The sequence below is a fragment of the Puntigrus tetrazona genome, chromosome 19, assembly GCF_018831695.1.
Source record: "Puntigrus tetrazona isolate hp1 chromosome 19, ASM1883169v1, whole genome shotgun sequence".
Taxonomy (NCBI): Eukaryota; Metazoa; Chordata; class Actinopteri; order Cypriniformes; family Cyprinidae; genus Puntigrus; species Puntigrus tetrazona.
Genome location: NC_056717.1, coordinates 18,285,291 through 18,303,332, shown reverse-complemented (window position 1 = coordinate 18,303,332; position 18,042 = coordinate 18,285,291). Strand labels below are relative to the sequence as shown.

The 18,042-nt window shown below is 36.5% G+C and overlaps 2 protein-coding genes across 2 annotated transcripts; both read right to left on the bottom strand.

Annotated features, from left to right (window-relative positions):
• Positions 1 to 91: 91 nt before the first annotated feature.
• Positions 92 to 7,696, bottom strand: LOC122323672 (interferon-induced very large GTPase 1-like). The gene is given in 7 exon segments (XM_043217694.1): positions 92 to 4,708; positions 4,710 to 5,101; positions 5,215 to 5,484; positions 5,585 to 5,860; positions 6,700 to 6,945; positions 7,171 to 7,255; positions 7,543 to 7,696. Coding segments are annotated over 7 exon segments (5,574 nt in total). The 5' UTR covers positions 7,576 to 7,696; the 3' UTR covers positions 92 to 436.
• Positions 7,697 to 9,901: 2,205 nt separating this feature from the next.
• On the bottom strand, positions 9,902 to 17,342 carry LOC122323325 (interferon-induced very large GTPase 1-like). Its single transcript, XM_043217071.1, has 5 exons — positions 17,336 to 17,342; positions 16,727 to 16,972; positions 15,243 to 15,518; positions 14,852 to 15,118; positions 9,902 to 14,547 (listed from the first exon to the last, which is right to left on the bottom strand). Exons 1-5 carry the CDS (start codon positions 17,340 to 17,342, stop codon positions 9,902 to 9,904), a joined length of 5,442 nt encoding a protein of 1,813 aa, XP_043073006.1.
• Between the last annotated feature and the right edge of the window lie 700 nt (positions 17,343 to 18,042).

Genomic DNA, 18,042 nt, shown 5'->3' with positions numbered 1-18,042 from the left:
AACATTTTAATAATTTCAATCGTTTCATTGTACAAAGAGATCTGCTAGAGACCGTTTATATACACTACAGTAAAAAAATGAAAGCCTGATGTGCCACAAACATCATTTACTGCATTACAGAAGATCATTCAAAGTTTCATAGCAATAAAAAAAAAGAATATACCTTGATTTGTTACATTTTTACTTACAAAAGTATTACCAATTACTGTAGCAGACAAAAATGCATTTATACAGTTTTAACAAATTTGTCAAAAGTACTATTCATGATTCCTTTGCTTATTTCTTTGTTTCTATCATTCAGCAAACACTTGTTGTCCAAAGTTTGTTTCTTGTTGTTTCTCAGTACTTCTGCAGCTGTGCTCAGCACCCCTCTGTTGTTTAGTGAAAGTGTCCAGCTTTTGTTTTAACTTTTTTACATGTGCACAGTTTAATTGCTTTATGAACGTCTCATTTTGAATGTATCTTCCAAACATTTATTTGCCTGATGTACAGAGATCCAATACCAGTCAGCAGGGATGTCCGCTGGTTTTAAACGGTATTTCTCTGCAAATGCTTTGTTGTACTTTGCGAAGATGTACTTCCAGAAATCGGTGGCCTCGATAGTAGTGTCAGGCTGTATCAACCAATCAGGATAGATCTGTCTGTATTCCTTGTTTGGATGCCACTGAAATCCTGTATCTTTATGGCGGAATGTCATTTCACTAGCAACGAGAGATGAGCAAATGTCAGGAACTAGTTTATCGGTTTGGACCCAACTGTAGCAACCAATGCCTTGAGGCCGATGGATAGAGACAAAATGCATGGCGTGCTTTTTCCCGCCGGCTTCGCAAGGTGCGCTGCAGAATGGACACTTCTTCCCACAGCCAAACACTCTGCTGAAGAGCACCTGTTGAGGATTGCTCACCGAAAGTCCGGTTAGCTTCTGTTTTACGTTCTTTTCCTCACGTAGACGCTCTTCTAAGCGTTTATGCATTTTTTCTATCGATGATTTAAAGCAATCAATAAACTCTGCGGGGTTTGAGTTGTTCAAAGCCAGGCTCGCTTTGAGTGTGTCACTTGGTATGACCAACTCTTTATTAAGACGTCTGCAGACGTAGGTCACAAAACTGCCGATGCCACTGCAGACGTCAGCTTTGCTCTGTGCGCTGTCGACAGCTTCCTTAAGTTTGTTGATGATCACATTCAGATGTTTAATTTCCAGCTTTGAAAGAGCGCCTTTCTTTGAAAAATGTTCTACGATCTTCTCTGAAATCCACGCAGTTACATATGCTTCATAGTTTTGTACATATTCCAGAATATTGCTGAAGTTATCCTCCCAAAGTAGCTTTTTTAAAAGCGAAAACTGGAAAAATGAGCGCGTGCCAAAATCTAGGCCTGTTTCTCCTGACAGCATTTCATCCACAATGTCAGGTCCGAGACGTTTCTTGATGTATTCCATCACAGCAGGGCCAAAGCATTTATTCATACACGTCTCTGCCTTGTTCTGACACTGATCTCGTTGGTAGTAGAGGTCTTTAAAGTCAGCTAACCATTCCTCCTTGAAGTTTTCAAGGGATTTCAAAGGGTCATTTCTCTGTATGTAGTCGTCGTGCATTTTCTGGAAAGCTCTTGCTGCGATCCCGCAGATGTGAATCTTGAGAGCGGCTTCGACTTCAGGGTTTATCTCTGATTCACTGCAGCTTTCCAAATTCTTGTCAATGGAGCACAACAGTTCTTGAATGTCAGCACTATTGTAGTCTGATTTTGGTTCTGTCTTATTTGCAATAAATGTTTCGCTCTGATGTATTATTTTGTCGCATGCCAATTGCATCAACTTATGTTTTTTACTCCTCTCTGCTGGTCGCAGAGAACCTCTAATTTTTTGAAAAATATTCATTTTCATAATGGCAAAAAACTTTCCAGTGCCACACTGATCTAGACTGGTGACCTTTGACAGCATCTCACGTACTGCTCCACTTTTCATTTCTAAGTTGTTGTATAGCAGTCTGTACGTCTCCTTCACCACATCTTGCTTTGGTAGAGCTGTAAAATAATTGTCCTTCAGAATGTCGTTCCATATTTTTTCAAACTCTTCATTTAGTTCACTTTCGGAGAGAGTATTTGTTCTACTCCTGCAGACTTGAATCAAACTGAGCACTTTGTCTCTCATGGTATCCCTCTGTTCTTGCTTTATATGTTCTACCTTCTCAATTCCCTTTTGTATCAAAATAGCATTCTCCAGTTTAATCCGTATATCCATCTCGACCTCTCTTCGAAGTCCCCGTGCGCTGTTTAAAAAGTCCTCTTTGTGATTTTCAACAAGATGCGCGTGTTCCAACTCATTTTCGAAATATTGCTGAATTGTATCTAAAAGATTTTTTTCCTCCTTTTCCAACTCATTATCAGCTTCACAGTTTAAAGCAGCCAATACTCTATCAAGGTTAACTGCACTTTCTGACTGCACGGACATTACACCCATGTTGGAGATTTTGGTCTCAGACTTTGTGTACCAGTCAATCATGTGCTTCTTGAAGGCCCATTCCCAAGTGTTGAACTCAGCGCAAAGTTTGGAGTACGCTTCAGCGACGAGGCTGTTGCGAAAACTGAAGATGAAGTTTTCGAATTGAACAGCCTTCCAGAGACTGCGTATCCATTCAGCAAATTCCATGAAGTCCTGTGCTGGGAATTTAGTTTTCCTCAAGACGTTAAGCATGCCATCTTTAAAGTTACTCACCTCCTCACTGTAACCAGTGTTAACAGGTGCCATTGGAGGAGTTCCAAGCCACAATCCAGGTATGTACCAGTTGTTTTTATTGATGTCATACTCTAGAATGTCTGTAAATTTATAATTGTTGCTCTTTTTCTCCATTTTAGCAGCTGCGTTAGTCATATCGTCTAGCTGTTGAAAGAAACTGATTCGCTCTCTCAAGATTTTATCCTGCACAGCAACATCTGCTGTGTTTTGGTGCGCAAAATGACAACAGGGCTTTTTCCCCACCTCCTTCATGCGAAGAAAGGCATGGACAACAATTTGCAAAGTGTCTTTCATTTCTGTAGCATTTTCCATGGCAATGTTGATGATAGTAATGTCACTCAGCCCAACAACAAGGGTTGCAAGTTCGTTGTCATGCTCATAACTATCGTCTAATTTTGCCAGCTCTAGAGATTTTAACCCCTCAGTGTCGATTACAAGGATGTAGTCACACTTAAGCTCTGATCTGAATTCCTCAGATACACCTATTAGAAGCATGAAGGCTCCTCTCGTGCATCTGCCACTGCTCACAGCAAACTGAACTCCAAACATTGTGTTGAGGAGAGTCGACTTCCCACTGCTCTGAACTCCTAAGACGGTCACGACTCGTATTTTGTTGTGAGGTGATGTGAGTTTGTTAAGTGCCGCAAGGACATCTCCAATCCACGTCAGGGGAATATTTGATGCGTCTCCATCAATAAGTTCCAGAGGAAACCCATTCAGCATCAACTGAGCACAGATTTCTGGCAATTTTTGAAGGTGAAGGTGGTTCCAGGTTTTTTGGAAGTGGGCAGACTCGTATAGTTGGCTTAACTCTCTCATAAAGTGTTGGACTCCTAAAGAGCTGTTGGCAAACTGATTATCCAGATCTCTGAGATGTTCTTTATCTTCTGTTGGATTTCTACATAGTTCCCTATACTGCTTGTCAAGCATGGATATGTGTTTTCTTGTTAATTTGTCCAAATTCATTTTCATCCATTTGAGAAAATACAGCTGTTCATTTGAGGAGCAGCACAAACCAGAGATAAAGTGAACTACTGCTTCTCTCATGTTGTTTCTTCCTTGTTCCATTTTTAGATTATGGATTTGACTTTTCAGTTCACTCTTGTATTGCTCAATGCTTTTCTTCTGTGCTTTTCTGAGTCGACACATCTCTTTCTCCATTTTGGACAACTCTTTTAACGGTTTCCCTTGCAAAGGCAGCTCCCTCATTTTGTATTCAGGTATGTTTCCAATGTCTTTTGTTATTTTGTCCGCCTTTATCTTTGCATTTTGACAAATGGCATCATTCTCATCTACATCAATCCCCAGATCTGGTGCAATCTTTGACATCTTTTCGATGCTTATTTTTGAAGAATCTGCAAGAGTTTTAACAACAGCTTTCTGCAGCGTATCAACAAATTCATCATCATTCATATTTTCATGCTTGAGGATTACTGAGTCTGTTTTGAGCTTCAGCACTGCCAAATTTTGTTCCAAATTTCTTTGGGATTTTTGATCCTTTGTGGTGCAAACCAGAACCAATTTCGATCTGAGTTGCAGGGAATTCAGAAATGTCTGATTTGAGTCCAGATCATCACAGAATAGAAAAACAGCAGAGGATGTTTGGCTCAGGAAGGCGAACTGGACGTCAAATTCAGAAACATCTCCCCGGAGATTAGCCACAGCTACTGGCTCTTTGAATTTGTCAATTGTTTCCCTTCCACTAGGAAGAGACCAGCTAATTTCAACAAGTCCGTTAGAAATCTTTCTTGGAAAGTTTCCACTTGCGAGTTTCCAATGAAAAAAAGTGTCATAATTTTGCTGTTTGCTGCTGAGGAGCTTGTTCAAAAACTCAGATTTGGATACACAGTTTTTTCCTAGTCTGACGAAAGAGATCAGAGGCAAATCAGTCAGCACAATGCTGTTTTCTTCTAAACCGTGGAGTCTAAACTGCTTTGTTATGTCCCTCAAGGCCCAAAGCATCAGAGTGCTCTCTCTTCGTGTCACAGTTTGGCAGCAGCAAAGGCACAGCGAACTGACACACTGACATTTTTAACGCCATCTCTTGTTGAAGAAAGGGATCGGCACAGTGGAACAGACCTGTGATCAAATCTAGAGGATTAATTCCTTTCTTATCTTCAGATGTTTTGATGATATTGATGCCTATTGATGTTTCAGACTTGCTCTTTGAAGCACATTTAAACCTTCTAGCTGATGAATTTAACATCATGAGCTTTCTGAGAAAAAGCCACGGCAGAGATGTAAAACTATGTCCAGTTTCACCTTCATCTGAAAGTCTCCTCAATTCCAAGACCAACTTTAGTGTCAGCTTATTCTTCAAGTGGCTTTGTAGACCCAGTTCCATTAATACAGATTCCATATTTATATCTGCAATGCAGGGGTTATACAGTTTATAGATTAATCAATGGTATGAATATGCATGCTGGTCTTTTCAGCAGAGTTGTGTTATTATTATTATTATTATTAATATAACAACTCACTTGTGCGATGTGTGATTTTTACTGGACAGCTCTCAAGTTTTGTGCCGTTTAACTCAACTAAGGTGCGGACAGAGAAGTAATATTCAGTTCCTGGTTTCAAACCCGATACATTCATCTCTGCTTTATCCGTAAGGGATTCCATTGCATTGGTTTCACTGCTCCATATCACCCTAAATCTGTGAGGATTCTTATCAATAATAGGATCTGCCCATTTCAGGCAAACAGAGCTTGCCTCATTTTTGATCTGCAAGTTTTCCGGTGGGGGTGGCTCTGTAGAGGATTATAAAACATGACATTTTATAATTGCATTTGTTTACTGGTAAACATATTATGGAAATCTCTTCGTACTGAGAAAGCTCATGTCTCTTACTTGTATGGACGATTAAAACAGCTGGTTTACTTAGTTTGAGGTTATTTAGCATTGTCTTAATTATAGCTTTGTACTCAGTGGCAGGAAGAAGATCGTCTATTACAGCGGTATTTACGTCGGATTTCACAGTCGCTGATTGTGTTTCCTCTTCATTTTTAAACATAATCACTTGGAATCTGTAGAGACTGGGATCCATTTTTCGAGGTGACTTCCAATATAGTCTTATGGTTTTTGCATCCTCGGAGACATATTCAAAATTCTCAGGAGCGGGTATTGCTTCAGGGAAAAATAAGCACATTGAGTATTATATCATTCAGGAGTATGCTTTCAAATATAAAGAGGTAGTCACAATGGATGAGGTATAGGACATTAACGTGTTAAGAAGAATTATATATTACATTATTAGGAAAATCACACATTTTTATGTTGCTTTTATTAACCGAATTTGTCAAATATATACAAATACAGTTAAATATCTATAACCGCAAGAGATTTGCTATTGTTTTAATGTTCAAAAAATATCTTATTTTTTTAAATACTGTACATTATTGTAGCTCTTCTATGAACATTTGAGCTGCATTATGCAAATATTGCCACATCGTGATGTAGACATGTGGGGGTGTGTTTTCATGAGGCATTTTAGCCCGGTCTGAATCAGTCTTCTCTTTTAGATAGAATGAATCCTTATGTGCTAGACTCAGAGCTATGCAACTCTACAGATCTTACAAATGCACGAACAGCTACATTCCACATATAAGTAAAAGTAAAAATAGAATTTTCATCATAAGACATTTCTTAGATTGTCAAGATCAGAACATGAGATAAATCATCATTTCTAAAACATACAACCTATAAAGATATTCAAAGAATGAAAAACAACATCATGACCTTGGTTCAGGCTAGCTATTACGAAATTGAAAGAAACAAAAGCCAGAAAGAAAGAAGAGGAAAATTGTAGGAAAAAAGCAGATTTCGATGCGCTCTCTGATCCACATTTCTTAAGCAATACGTGACAAATATAAAAGGAAATGCTATAAACATTTCTTTAATCTCTAAATAAATAATGCATAGTTTAGCTAATAACATTATTACACGACAAATGGAAGTAAGTTTACCTGTACACACAGATGCACACAAACTCTTCTCGCTGTTTTCCTCCATCGCCACTACTGTGATGTCATATCTTGTGCCAGGTAAAAGTTGTTTTATCTCAAAATGATTTGTATCTGTTGTTTTAGTAAAGTCTGTATCTTCGTTCTTCCATCTGATTTGGAATTTTTGTTGTGCGTTGGCAGTCATGTCCGGATCTCCCCATTCTAAGCGCACCGAGTGTGGGCCGACATCAGTGAACCTAATGTGACCTGAGGAGTATTTCAGTTTAAGCTTTAAGGTTCAATGCATCTGTTAAAGATAAAGTGTGCAATTGCTGTGCCCTACAACCACACAACTCGTAGGCTTAAAGTATATAATAATTATTCTTTAACTTAAGATAAAACAGAAGGGGTCTATATATGATAAACTCAAACAGAAATGACACATTAAAGTTTGAATGCACATTATAAATATAATAATTTATGCTTTTATACCATCAGTTTCTTCTTGTTTGCCCACATTGTGAATGCCACTGTTTTCATCACGGCCGTCCATCTCTTCTTTCAGACGTTGGTAATTCTGTGGGGTAATATTTAATAATAGTGTTAAGATTTCACATTATTAATGGAGATTTGTACCCCAGGTTAGATGAACAGCGCACGATCAGAATGTACATATTTTTTTTTTACATTTGACATGTAATGCATTTGGTTTATAACTAAATCCGTTTACTGATTACGGTAGTCTGTTAAAAACTAAATATTTTGCTAAAACTAAAAAAAGGAGAACATGATTTAGTTCTAAATACATTTAGTTAATTGAAAAAAAATTTGACACAACAACTGAAATTAAGAAAAGATACTCACAGGTTGCTTTGAAGGATGCGTCTTGAGAGTCATAGACTAAATGGTGGTCTTTGTGTCTTACTATGACATTTATGTACTCTGACCAAATACTTTTAGTTTTGATTACTCAAGCTCAGTTACCGTCATGCATGTAGGGCAGGGTTATAACTGGAAATGTCACAAAAAAAACAATTTTTCAGGCATGAGGAAGAGGCAGAGAAAAGAACATAAGTTTACCATAAATCAGGCAACTAATAAAACCAGTGGAACAAGAATGCTTTCAGCAAATTGTTTGGCAGTGAAAACATGGTTAAAGTAAAATATTTAGTAAAGTAAAGTAGTAAAGCATAGTAAAGTATTTGCTTAATGCTGATTAAGCAGCATTAAGCAGTCTGTGTAAATGGTATATGCTTATTTCTGTGTCTTTTCTTCAGCGCAGATGACATAAGTGCTTGCATATCAAAAGTCTTTTTTGTATGACAGAAATCTTGAATAAAATTGTCTGGAAAGTGTACCTACCACACTTAATATGCAATTGCATGACAATAAAACTAGATCAAAGCACATTACACCTTCAATTCTGTTTAGTACACATTTTTTTATAATTTTATAGACTTTATAGACTTATGGGTTGTTTTTTCTATTTGACAAAGCAGATAAGAATGTGAAAAATTTAAATTTTTCTCATATTTTCTGGTTTAAGTCGCTGCTCTCCTTCCCAGAATGTTTCAACTAAATTCTTTTACAACATACAATTACATAAAAAAATATTACAAATATGTCCCGTTGTAGGACATCTTGCAGAACGCATATTTTCTGTTTAAAAACTGAAAAACCGGTCAGATGAGTCATCTTAGTGCCACAAGAAACTCAAGGGGCAAATGCTAAAAAGCGTGATTGAAATATGTAGTTTTAAATAAAAAAAAAAAAACTATGACAAATCATACTATGTAATGTAAACAGTACTGTGTCTGATTGAGCAAGGCAGCATTTTTATTTATTATTGTAATTTGGCACTACTGCCTTAATGATTCAATACAGCAGACTTCAATATGAATCATGTTGTTATGAAATACCAATAACTTAAATAATTACATTTGCCTGAATTAGAAATCAAATATTGTGCTATTGTGCTGTTAAAGTGCTTTTTGTTTTTTTAATTTTTGAATCAGAGCAGTCACAGGTATAATAACCAATAATTTTTCTTACTCTGCAGTTATATATCTTTATTTTTCACACAATCATTTTCCAAAGTCAACTTGAATGTTTTGAGAGAATGTCACAGACGTTTGGCTGAATGAGTTTATATAATTTAATAAAATATATAACGCCTTGTTACTGGTGTAAAGAATATCATTAATGTTATTCATTTATTTTTTGCAAATTAATGCTTTGAGAGTAAATATATTTAAAGGGTTAGCTCCCCAAAACGAAAACTTTGTCATTAATTACTCACCCTCATGTCATGTACCCCATGCCTGTATTTTTTTTTGTCAATTAAAATATTTTTTTTGTCATTTACATTACAAATAACATTAACTTATTTTATTTCAAGTTGAAACAGCTATTGTTTTTTAGTGTATGTAGATACAAGGCTTGCAAATTTCAGCATTTAGAGTCCAAATAATGAAGAATAATGCATGTTTTTTTGTAAACCAAGGCTTTTATTATTGTTTTTTTTAAAGGTAATTCTTAAGATATACTCAGTATATTGTTAAAGTTTTAGTCACTATTAGTCACCTTTTATTTACATAGTTCAACACACATTACACATTAGAATGACAAATGTAAATTCATAAAGCATTTTAACATTGTATACAGTGCAAGAGATTTTCTAGAGTATGCGTTTGGAATACAGTACATAGACGGTTTCAATAAGCAAACGTTACTGCACATGCATGCTTTATCTAACTTAACTTAACCTTCTAGAGTAGATCATTTTTTGATAACAAGCTAAATATGTTTGCTGCGTAAATCACATAAATTGATTAAAAATGCTAATTCGTTCTCTGCCAGAAGGAGGAGCTTTAATGCCTTATTTCTGAAGAAAATACAGAAATACAGTGATATCATTTTTGATTGTTTAAAAACAATTAGTTTAACAACTTTAGTCTACAATGACAGTTTTAACAGATTTGTCGAAAGCTCTATTCCTGATTCAAAGTCTTTTCCTCATTGATTGCTATTGCTCAAACACTTCTTATATATATATATATATATATATATATATATATATATATATATATATATATATATATATATATATATATAAAAATACTGTACAATATTTAGCAGGGTCTAAGCCAAGGTCTTTGCACACAGGCTCAGTGGCCTGGTAAGCTGTGAATTTTCATTTCACTTCTACTTTGTTGATATGGACTTATTTTTTGGAGTGTTTAAACGTTTTTTTCAAGCATTTGTTAGCTTGCTCCACAGAGATCTTGTACCAGTCAGCTGGTAAGTCCGCTGGGCTAACATTGTATCGTTCAGCAAATTTAGTGTTGTACTTAGCAAAAATGTACTTCCAAAAATCTGTGGCCTCGATACTTGTGTCAGACTGTATCCTCCAATCTGGGTGGATTTGCCTGTATTCCTTGTACGGATGCCACTCATATCCTGTGGATTTACCACAGAATTTTTTTTCACTAGCAACTAGAGATGAGCATATATCAGGGACTAGTTTTCCAGTTGAAAACCAGCTGTAGTTTCTGATGCCTTGTGGTCGATGCGCGGAGGTAAAGTGTTCAGGATGGTCATTTCCGACAGCTTCACAAGGCGCACTGCAGAATGGACATTTTTTACCACAACCAAACATTTTTTTAAATAGCTCCTCTTGAGGCCTGTTCAGTGACAGTCTGTTTAACTTCCCTCTGACATTGCTTTCTCTGAATAACTGATCTGCTAAGCTTTGATGCATTTTGCGTATTGATGACAAAAGGCAATCTGCAAACTCAGCAGTGTCTGAGTTGTTCAAAAACAGAGTTGCATTGAGGGTGTCAGTTGGTGCGACCAAATCTTTATTAAGGCGTGTGAAGATAAAAGTCACAAATCTGTGGATGTTGGTTCTTTGAAGTTTGTTGCTATAGCAGATGTCTACCTCTTTTTGGTAACTAACAGCTTGCTTGAGTTTGTTGATGATTACGCTCAAATGTTTTAGCTCTAACTTAAGCAAAGCATCATCTTTTGAAAAATGTTCAATGATCTTCTCTGAAATCCACTCAGTTACATACTTCTCATAGTTTTCCACGTATGCAGAAACATTGCTGAAATCGTCCTCCTGAAGCAGCTGTTTTAAAAGTGAGAACTGGAAAAGTGACCGTGTGCTAAAATCAACGCCTCTTTTGCTTGTTAGCATTTCATCCACAATGTCAGGTCCGAGACGTTTGTTGATGTATTCCATCACAGCAGGGCCAAAGCATTTATTCATGCATGTCTCTGCCTTGTTCTGACACTGATCTCGTTGGTAGTAGAGGTCTTTAAAGTCAGCTAACCATTCCTCCTTGAAGTTTTCAAGGGATTTCAAAGGGTCATTTCTCTGTATGTAGTCGTCGTGCATTTTCTGGAAAGCTCTTGCTGCGATCCCGCAGATGTGAATCTTGAGAGCGGCTTCGACTTCAGGGTTTATCTCTGATTCACTGCAGCTTTCCAAATTCTTGTCAATGGAGCACAACAGTTCTTGAATGTCAGCACTATTGTAGTCTGATTTTTCTCTTGTTTTAGAACTAATTAATGTTTCGCAATCGTTTGTTATTCTTTCACATGCCATTTGCATTAAACTGTTTCTTCTTTCATCTCTTTGCTCAGGTGTTTCATCCTTTGCAAAAAAGGGTCCAATTCCACATTGATCTAGACTGGTGACATTTAACAGCATTTCTTGCACTGCCCTACCTTTCATTTCCAAGTTATTGTGCAAAAGTCTATATATTTCCTTTACCACGTCTTGCCTTGGTAGAGCTGTGAAGGAATACTGTTTCACTGTGCCATCCCACAGTTTTTTAAATTCTTCATTTAGTTGACTTTCAGAGAGGCTGTTTGTGCTGTTCCTGAAGACACTGATCAAATTGAGCACTTCTTTTTTCATGTTGTCCCTCTGATTTCGCTTTATTAGTTCCACCTTTTCAATCCCCTTCTGTATCAAAACAGCATTCTCAAGTTTGTTCTTTAAATATATGTCAATCTCTCTTCGAAGTCCCCTTGCACTATTTAGAAAGTTCTCCTTGTGATTCTCAACAAGATGCACATGTTCCTCCTCACTTTCAAAGTATTGCTGAATTTTGTTAAAAATGATTTTCTCTTCTTTGTCAAGCTCATCAGAAAATTCATATTTTAAATCATTCAGTATGTGATCAATATTAGGCGCATCCATTGACTGCACGGACATTACACCCATGTTGGAGATTTTGGTCTCAGACTTTGTGTACCAGTCAATCATGTGCTTCTTGAAGGCCCATTCCCAAGTGTTGAACTCAGCGCAAAGTTTGGAGTACGCTTCAGCGACGAGGCTGTTGCGAAAACTGAAGATGAAGTTTTCGAATTGAACAGCCTTCCAGAGACTGCGTATCCATTCAGCAAATTCCATGAAGTCCTGTGCTGGGAATTTAGTTTTCCTCAAGACGTTAAGCATGCCATCTTTAAAGTTACTCACCTCCTCACTGTAACCAGTGTTAACAGGTGCCATTGGAGGAGTTCCAAGCCACAATCCAGGTATGTACCAGTTGTTTTCATCGATGTTATACTCCAAAATGTCTGTAAATTTCTTGTTTTTGCCCCGTTTCTCCATTTTAGCAGCTGCTTGTGTCATTTCATCCAGCTTCTGCAAGAACATCTTTCTCTCTCGTGCTTTCTTTTCATGCACAGCAACATCTGCTGTATTCTGGTGCACAAAATGACAACAGGGCTTTTTCCCCACCTCCTTCATGCGGAGAAAGGCATGGACAACAATTTGCAAAGTGTCTTTCATTTCTATTACATTTTCCATGGAAATGTTGACAATTGTAATGTCACTCAGCCCAACAACAAGGGTTGCAAGTTCGTTGTCATGCTCATAACTATCACCAGGTTTTTCCATCTCAGGAGATTTTAACCCCTCAGTGTCGATTACAAGGATGTAGTCACACTTAAGCTCTGATCTGAATTCCTCAGATACACCTATTAGAAGCATGAAGGCTCCTCTCGTGCATCTGCCACTGCTCACAGCAAACTGAACTCCAAACATTGTGTTGAGGAGAGTCGACTTCCCACTGCTCTGAACTCCTAAGACGGTAACGACTCGTATTTTGTTGTGAGGTGATGTGAGTTTGTTAAGTGCCGCAAGGACATCTCTAATCCACGTCAGGGGAATATTTGATGCGTCTCCATCAATAAGTTCCAGAGGAAACCCATTGAGCATCAACTGAGCACAAATTTCTGGCAGTTTTTGAAGGTGAGGGTGGTTCCAGGTTTTTTGGAAGTGGGCAGACTCGTAGAGTTGGCTTAACTCTCTCATAAAGTGTTGGAGTCCTAACGAGCTGTTGGCATTTTCCATATCTCTGAGACATTCTTTATCTTCTGTGGGATTCTGACATGCATCCCCATACGACTCCTCAAACCTGGACGTATGCTTTTTTGTTTGAAGATCCAAATTTATTTTCATCCATTTGAGAAAATATAGTTGCTCTTCTAAAGAGCAGTACAAGCCAGAAATGAAATGATTTATTGCTTCGTTCATCCTATGGTTTCCTTGTTCCATTCTTAGATCGTGGATTTGACATTTAAGCTCACTCATATAGTGCTCAATATTTTGTTTTTTTGCCTTTTTGAGGCGACACATCTCTTTCTCCAGTTTAGATATGTCTTTCCATGGTTTCCCTTGCAAAGGCAGTTCATTTATTTTATAATCAAGTATATTTTTAATGTCTTTTGTTATTCTGTTTGCCTTTTCCTTTGCATTTTGACAAATGTTATTGTCTTCATCTAGAAGAATCCCCAGATCTATTGCGGTCTTTGACATCTTTTCAATGCTCACTTTTGTAGAATCTGCAACTATTTCAGCAACAGCCTTTTTTAGTTTAGTAACAAATTCAGCATCATTCATCTTCCCGTCCTTGAGGATGGTTAAGTGTGTTTTGAGCTTTAACTTTGGCAATTTTTGTTTAAGATTGTCTCTTGATTTTTGATCAGCTGCGTTGCAAATAAGAACTAATTTGCATCCGACTTGCTGAGATTCCAGAAATGTCTGATTTGAATCCAAATCATCACAGAACAGAAAAACGCCAGAGGATATTCTGCTCAGGAAGTCAAATTGGACCTTAAAATCAGTAATATCCCCACGGAGATTAGCCACAGCTACTGGCTCTTTAAAAATGTCAATGTTTTTCCTTCCACTAGGAAGAGACCAGCTGATTTCAACAAGTCCGTTAGAAATCTTTTTATTAATGCTTCCATTTTCCAGTTTCCTGTGAACAAAGGTGTCATAATTTTGCTGCTTGTTGCTGATGAGCTTGTTCAGAAACTCAGATTTGGAAAGATTTGGATTTCTTCCTAGTCTGACGAAAGAGATCAGAGGCAAATCAGTCCGCACAATGCTGTTTTCCTCTAAACCATGGACTCTAAACTGTTTGGTTATGTCCCTCAAGGCCCAGAGCGTCAGAGTGCACTCGTTTGTGTCACAGTTTGGCAGCAGCAAAGGCACAGCGAACTGACACACTGACAATTTCAGGGCCATTTCTTGCTGGAGAAAAGGATCAGAACAGTGGAACAGAGCTGTGATCAAATCTAGAGGATTAATTCCTTCCTGATCTTCATTAAAGTCAGTAGATGCCTGTTTGAATGTTTCAGAATTACTATTTGAAGCACATGTTATACTTCTGGCTGATGAATTGCCCATAATTAGCTTTCTAAGAAAAAGCCACGGCAAAGATGTAAAACTAGGTGCAGTTTGGTCCTCATCTGAAGATTTCTCTAATTCCAATACAGACTTTAGTGTCATCTTATTCATCAAGTGGCTTTGTAATCCCAGTTCCATTAATACGGATTCCATATTTATATCTGCAATGCAAAGTTACACAGATAATATATCTGTTTCAAATCATATTGGAATAATGTATTAAAATGATTCTTTCTCTGCTGAAAAGACCAGTATGTGTTTTGGATGCTGGTGCTCCAAACAAAGTATTTTAATATTTCAGTATTAAGTCTCTTTACCATCATCAAGATTTTTACCATTCAATGCATTGGGCATTGGGTTGCTCGCACCATTCTTTGAGCTAAACCAACCTGGACTAAACTGGATATTTCAACCTGGTCTTTTCAGCAGGGTTGAATTAGCAACAACATCAAAATAAGAACGCACTTGTGCGTTGTGTGAGTTTTACAGGAGTGCTCTCATTTGATTCAACTACAGTGTAGACAGAGAAGGTATATTCATTTCCGGGTTGTAAACTTAAAACCTTTGCTTCTGTTTCCTGTGTAACAAGCGATTCTAAAGTATTGTTTTCATCGCTGCAGATCAGCCGAAATCTGAGTTTGATCATGTCATCGGTGATGGGATAAGTCCATTTCAGACAAACGGAAGTTGCACCAAAGTTTTTGATCTGCAGGTTTTCAGGTGGCAGTGGCTCTGTAGAGAGTAATAAAGCAGCATGGTTTTATCTATAATGACTACATTTGTGCGTTAATATAAACGTAATTATTATGAAAATGTATTCATTGTAAATGAGAATTCTCCCAAAGCAGACACTTACTTGTAAGGATGTTTAAAATGGTTGCTTCACTTAGATGGCCATTATTCAATTTTGTGATTATAGCAGCTTTGTACTCAGTGGCAGGAAGAAGATTTTTCATAACAGTAGTATTTGTATCTGATTTCACCGTCACTGATTGTGTTTCCTCTGCATTTTTATACAATATCACTTGGAATTCGTAAGAACTGGGATCCATTTTCTGAAGCGGCGTCCAACTTAATGACACAGACGTCGGTTCCTCCGAGACATATTTAAAATTGTCGGGTGCAGGGATTGCTTCAGGGAAACATAATGAGTCAGCTCGGTGTTAATCATTTTACTATTAAGTTGAATGTCTTGAATTAGTTTTCATTTCAAGTTGGTTGTCCTAAAAAACCTTTCTCAAACTCTAATAAAACTATAAACGAAGATAAAATTGTATTCAGCCTGTTGAGCTTTATTCTGAAAATATATATACATATTGTGTTTATCAGATTATCTGATCTGATGCCAGACCTTGTAAATAAAATGTAAAAATCTATTTTTAGAAACTGTTTAAAATGAGTCCTTTTGATCTTTCTGGGAGTTTTAAAGCTGTTAAATGTAATACAGTAATAAATGTAGGCCTACACTGAGCAGGAAAAGTCTTTGTTCATACCTATATGAAAATTATTATATTCTCAATTCACCTACTTTTAGAGTTAATGAATACCAGTTTGACAGTGACGATTTTGTTCTCTTTGACTCAATGGATGGAAACATTGCTTGTTCGCAATTGTTGTATTTGCTATTCCAGTTTTGCAACTTTAGATGGCAACCCGGCTGCACAGAAGTCAGATTCCAATTACTTACAACTCGTTTCGGCTGTCAATTATTTCTACTGGGAGCTTTTTTTTTTATTTTAGACCACATGTACCTTTTTAGCAGTTTTAATAATAGCAGATTTTTGTTAAAGGTTAACACCAGTGACACAACTTCAGGGGACCACTGTTTTCATTATATATTTATACGCATTTTGTTTTATTATGCCATTTATGTCATATATTTAATAGTTATGAATATATTATTGTATTTTTGACCTCAAAATAAAGCACTTTCCCACTGTACATGGCTGTGGGGAACATTGTTATATATATATATATATATATATATATATATATATAAATAAAAAAATAATACATTTTATTTATTTTATTTAAATAATCATCTTGGTTTGGCTATTTTGCTTATTTTTATTTATTTTCTGCTCTTATCTACATAGTTTATGCTACATTTTGTAATGTTCTTAGCTATATAGCCTTAGTTTTATTATTTACAAAACCCACAATAAAAAAAAAAAAAATTTTTTTGTTCAAATGTTAAAAACAAACGTTTCATGTTTTACTACTTATTGCTTAATATCACCTCTTCAAAGACACCATGCATATTTTTTTTTTTGTTATTTGTGGTATTGTATTTTATTGTAATGTAATGTAAATGACCAACGTAAGCATATATAAGTTTACCTGTATGCACGGATGAAGAGAAGCACTTGTTGTCCTCAATTGCCACGACTTTGATGTTATACGTTGTGTCAGGTGAGAGATCTTGTATCTTATAATTGTTTTCTTGTGTTGTGTAAGAATAATTTCCTAGGCCTAGTTTAGACTTCCATCTGATTTTGAAAGTCTGTTGTTCGCGCACGTTCACTCCTGGTTCTCCCCATTCTAAGCTCACAGAGTACGGGCCAACATGAGTGAATCTAATAAGACCTGAGAGAGAGGAAAAGAAGAGTTTATATGACTGGATTCATAGCTTCAAGAAGAGATTATCAGTAAAACGAGTGCGTGTTCGCTAGTGAAATATTTGTTTCTGCGTAGCATTTTGATGTTTATAAATGAGCATTTTGAAGAGAAATTGCATGCTTAAAGTATAAATACATGTCAATTACACAAACAATAAAATTTCCATACCTTCAGTTCTTTCTTCTTCCCTGTTATTTTTTAAAAAACACACATTTATTAAAACGTGTTAATTCACGGTTAATTATTAAAATAATAATAATAATAATAATAATAATAATAATTATTATTATTATTATTATCCCCTTAAGGGAGTATTTGCTTTTAGTTTACCTTTCATCCTCCATCTTTTCTTCAGAGCCTGCTAGTTTCCTTTGTGTTGATAATAATGTTAATTAAGACTTATATTCTCTATGAACATCCTATAAAATGCAAAATGCTATTTGCAAAAGAGTCTTTTAGCACATGCTGCTTTAAAACGTTCAATGACAAATCAGCTCAAATTATAATTACGCTACTTTGATTCAGGTGTTGTCGCTTAAGAGATGCATCTACCTTGAGACTGGAGACAAAATGATCGTGCGTATGTCTCTATTTAAACAAAAGACATTACTATGCTCTACACAATAGTTAAAGGAATACTTTCACTTGCGATTCCATACGTCTAGTTCCTGTCATAAGTGATGGGTGAAAGGCCTGCAGCTGTTTACTTTAAAGTTTTCAAAAACACATTTAAAGAATAAATGCATTCGAATGGAGATTATTTGTTATTGTTCTTGATGCAACAGTAAATTGTGGTTTTATTTGGGGTGTATTCAACTGTTTGACTCACCTGGATTGCCTACTAAGTATTAATATCCATTTGTTCATCGGCAGTACGTGGTATCGGGTAAATCAGATTAATTTGAGGTTGTTGTTGCAATGATGGACAGGAAAGCAGAGATACTGCCCGCTAGCTTGTTGCACATTTGAAGAGCACTTAAAAAAGTCATGCAAGCAGCAATGGTTTTGCCTGGGATTGACTTGTTTTGCTTTAACAA

Excerpts from the sequence above, each read along its gene's own strand:
- LOC122323325 (XM_043217071.1), bottom strand. Across the intron at positions 15,119-15,242 it reads CATTTTAAACATCCTTACAA|AGCCACTGCCACCTGAAAAC; the intron begins GTAAGTGTCTGC and ends TACTCTCTACAG. Across the intron at positions 14,548-14,851 it reads AAAACTCACACAACGCACAA|ATATAAATATGGAATCCGTA; the intron begins GTGCGTTCTTAT and ends TTTGCATTGCAG.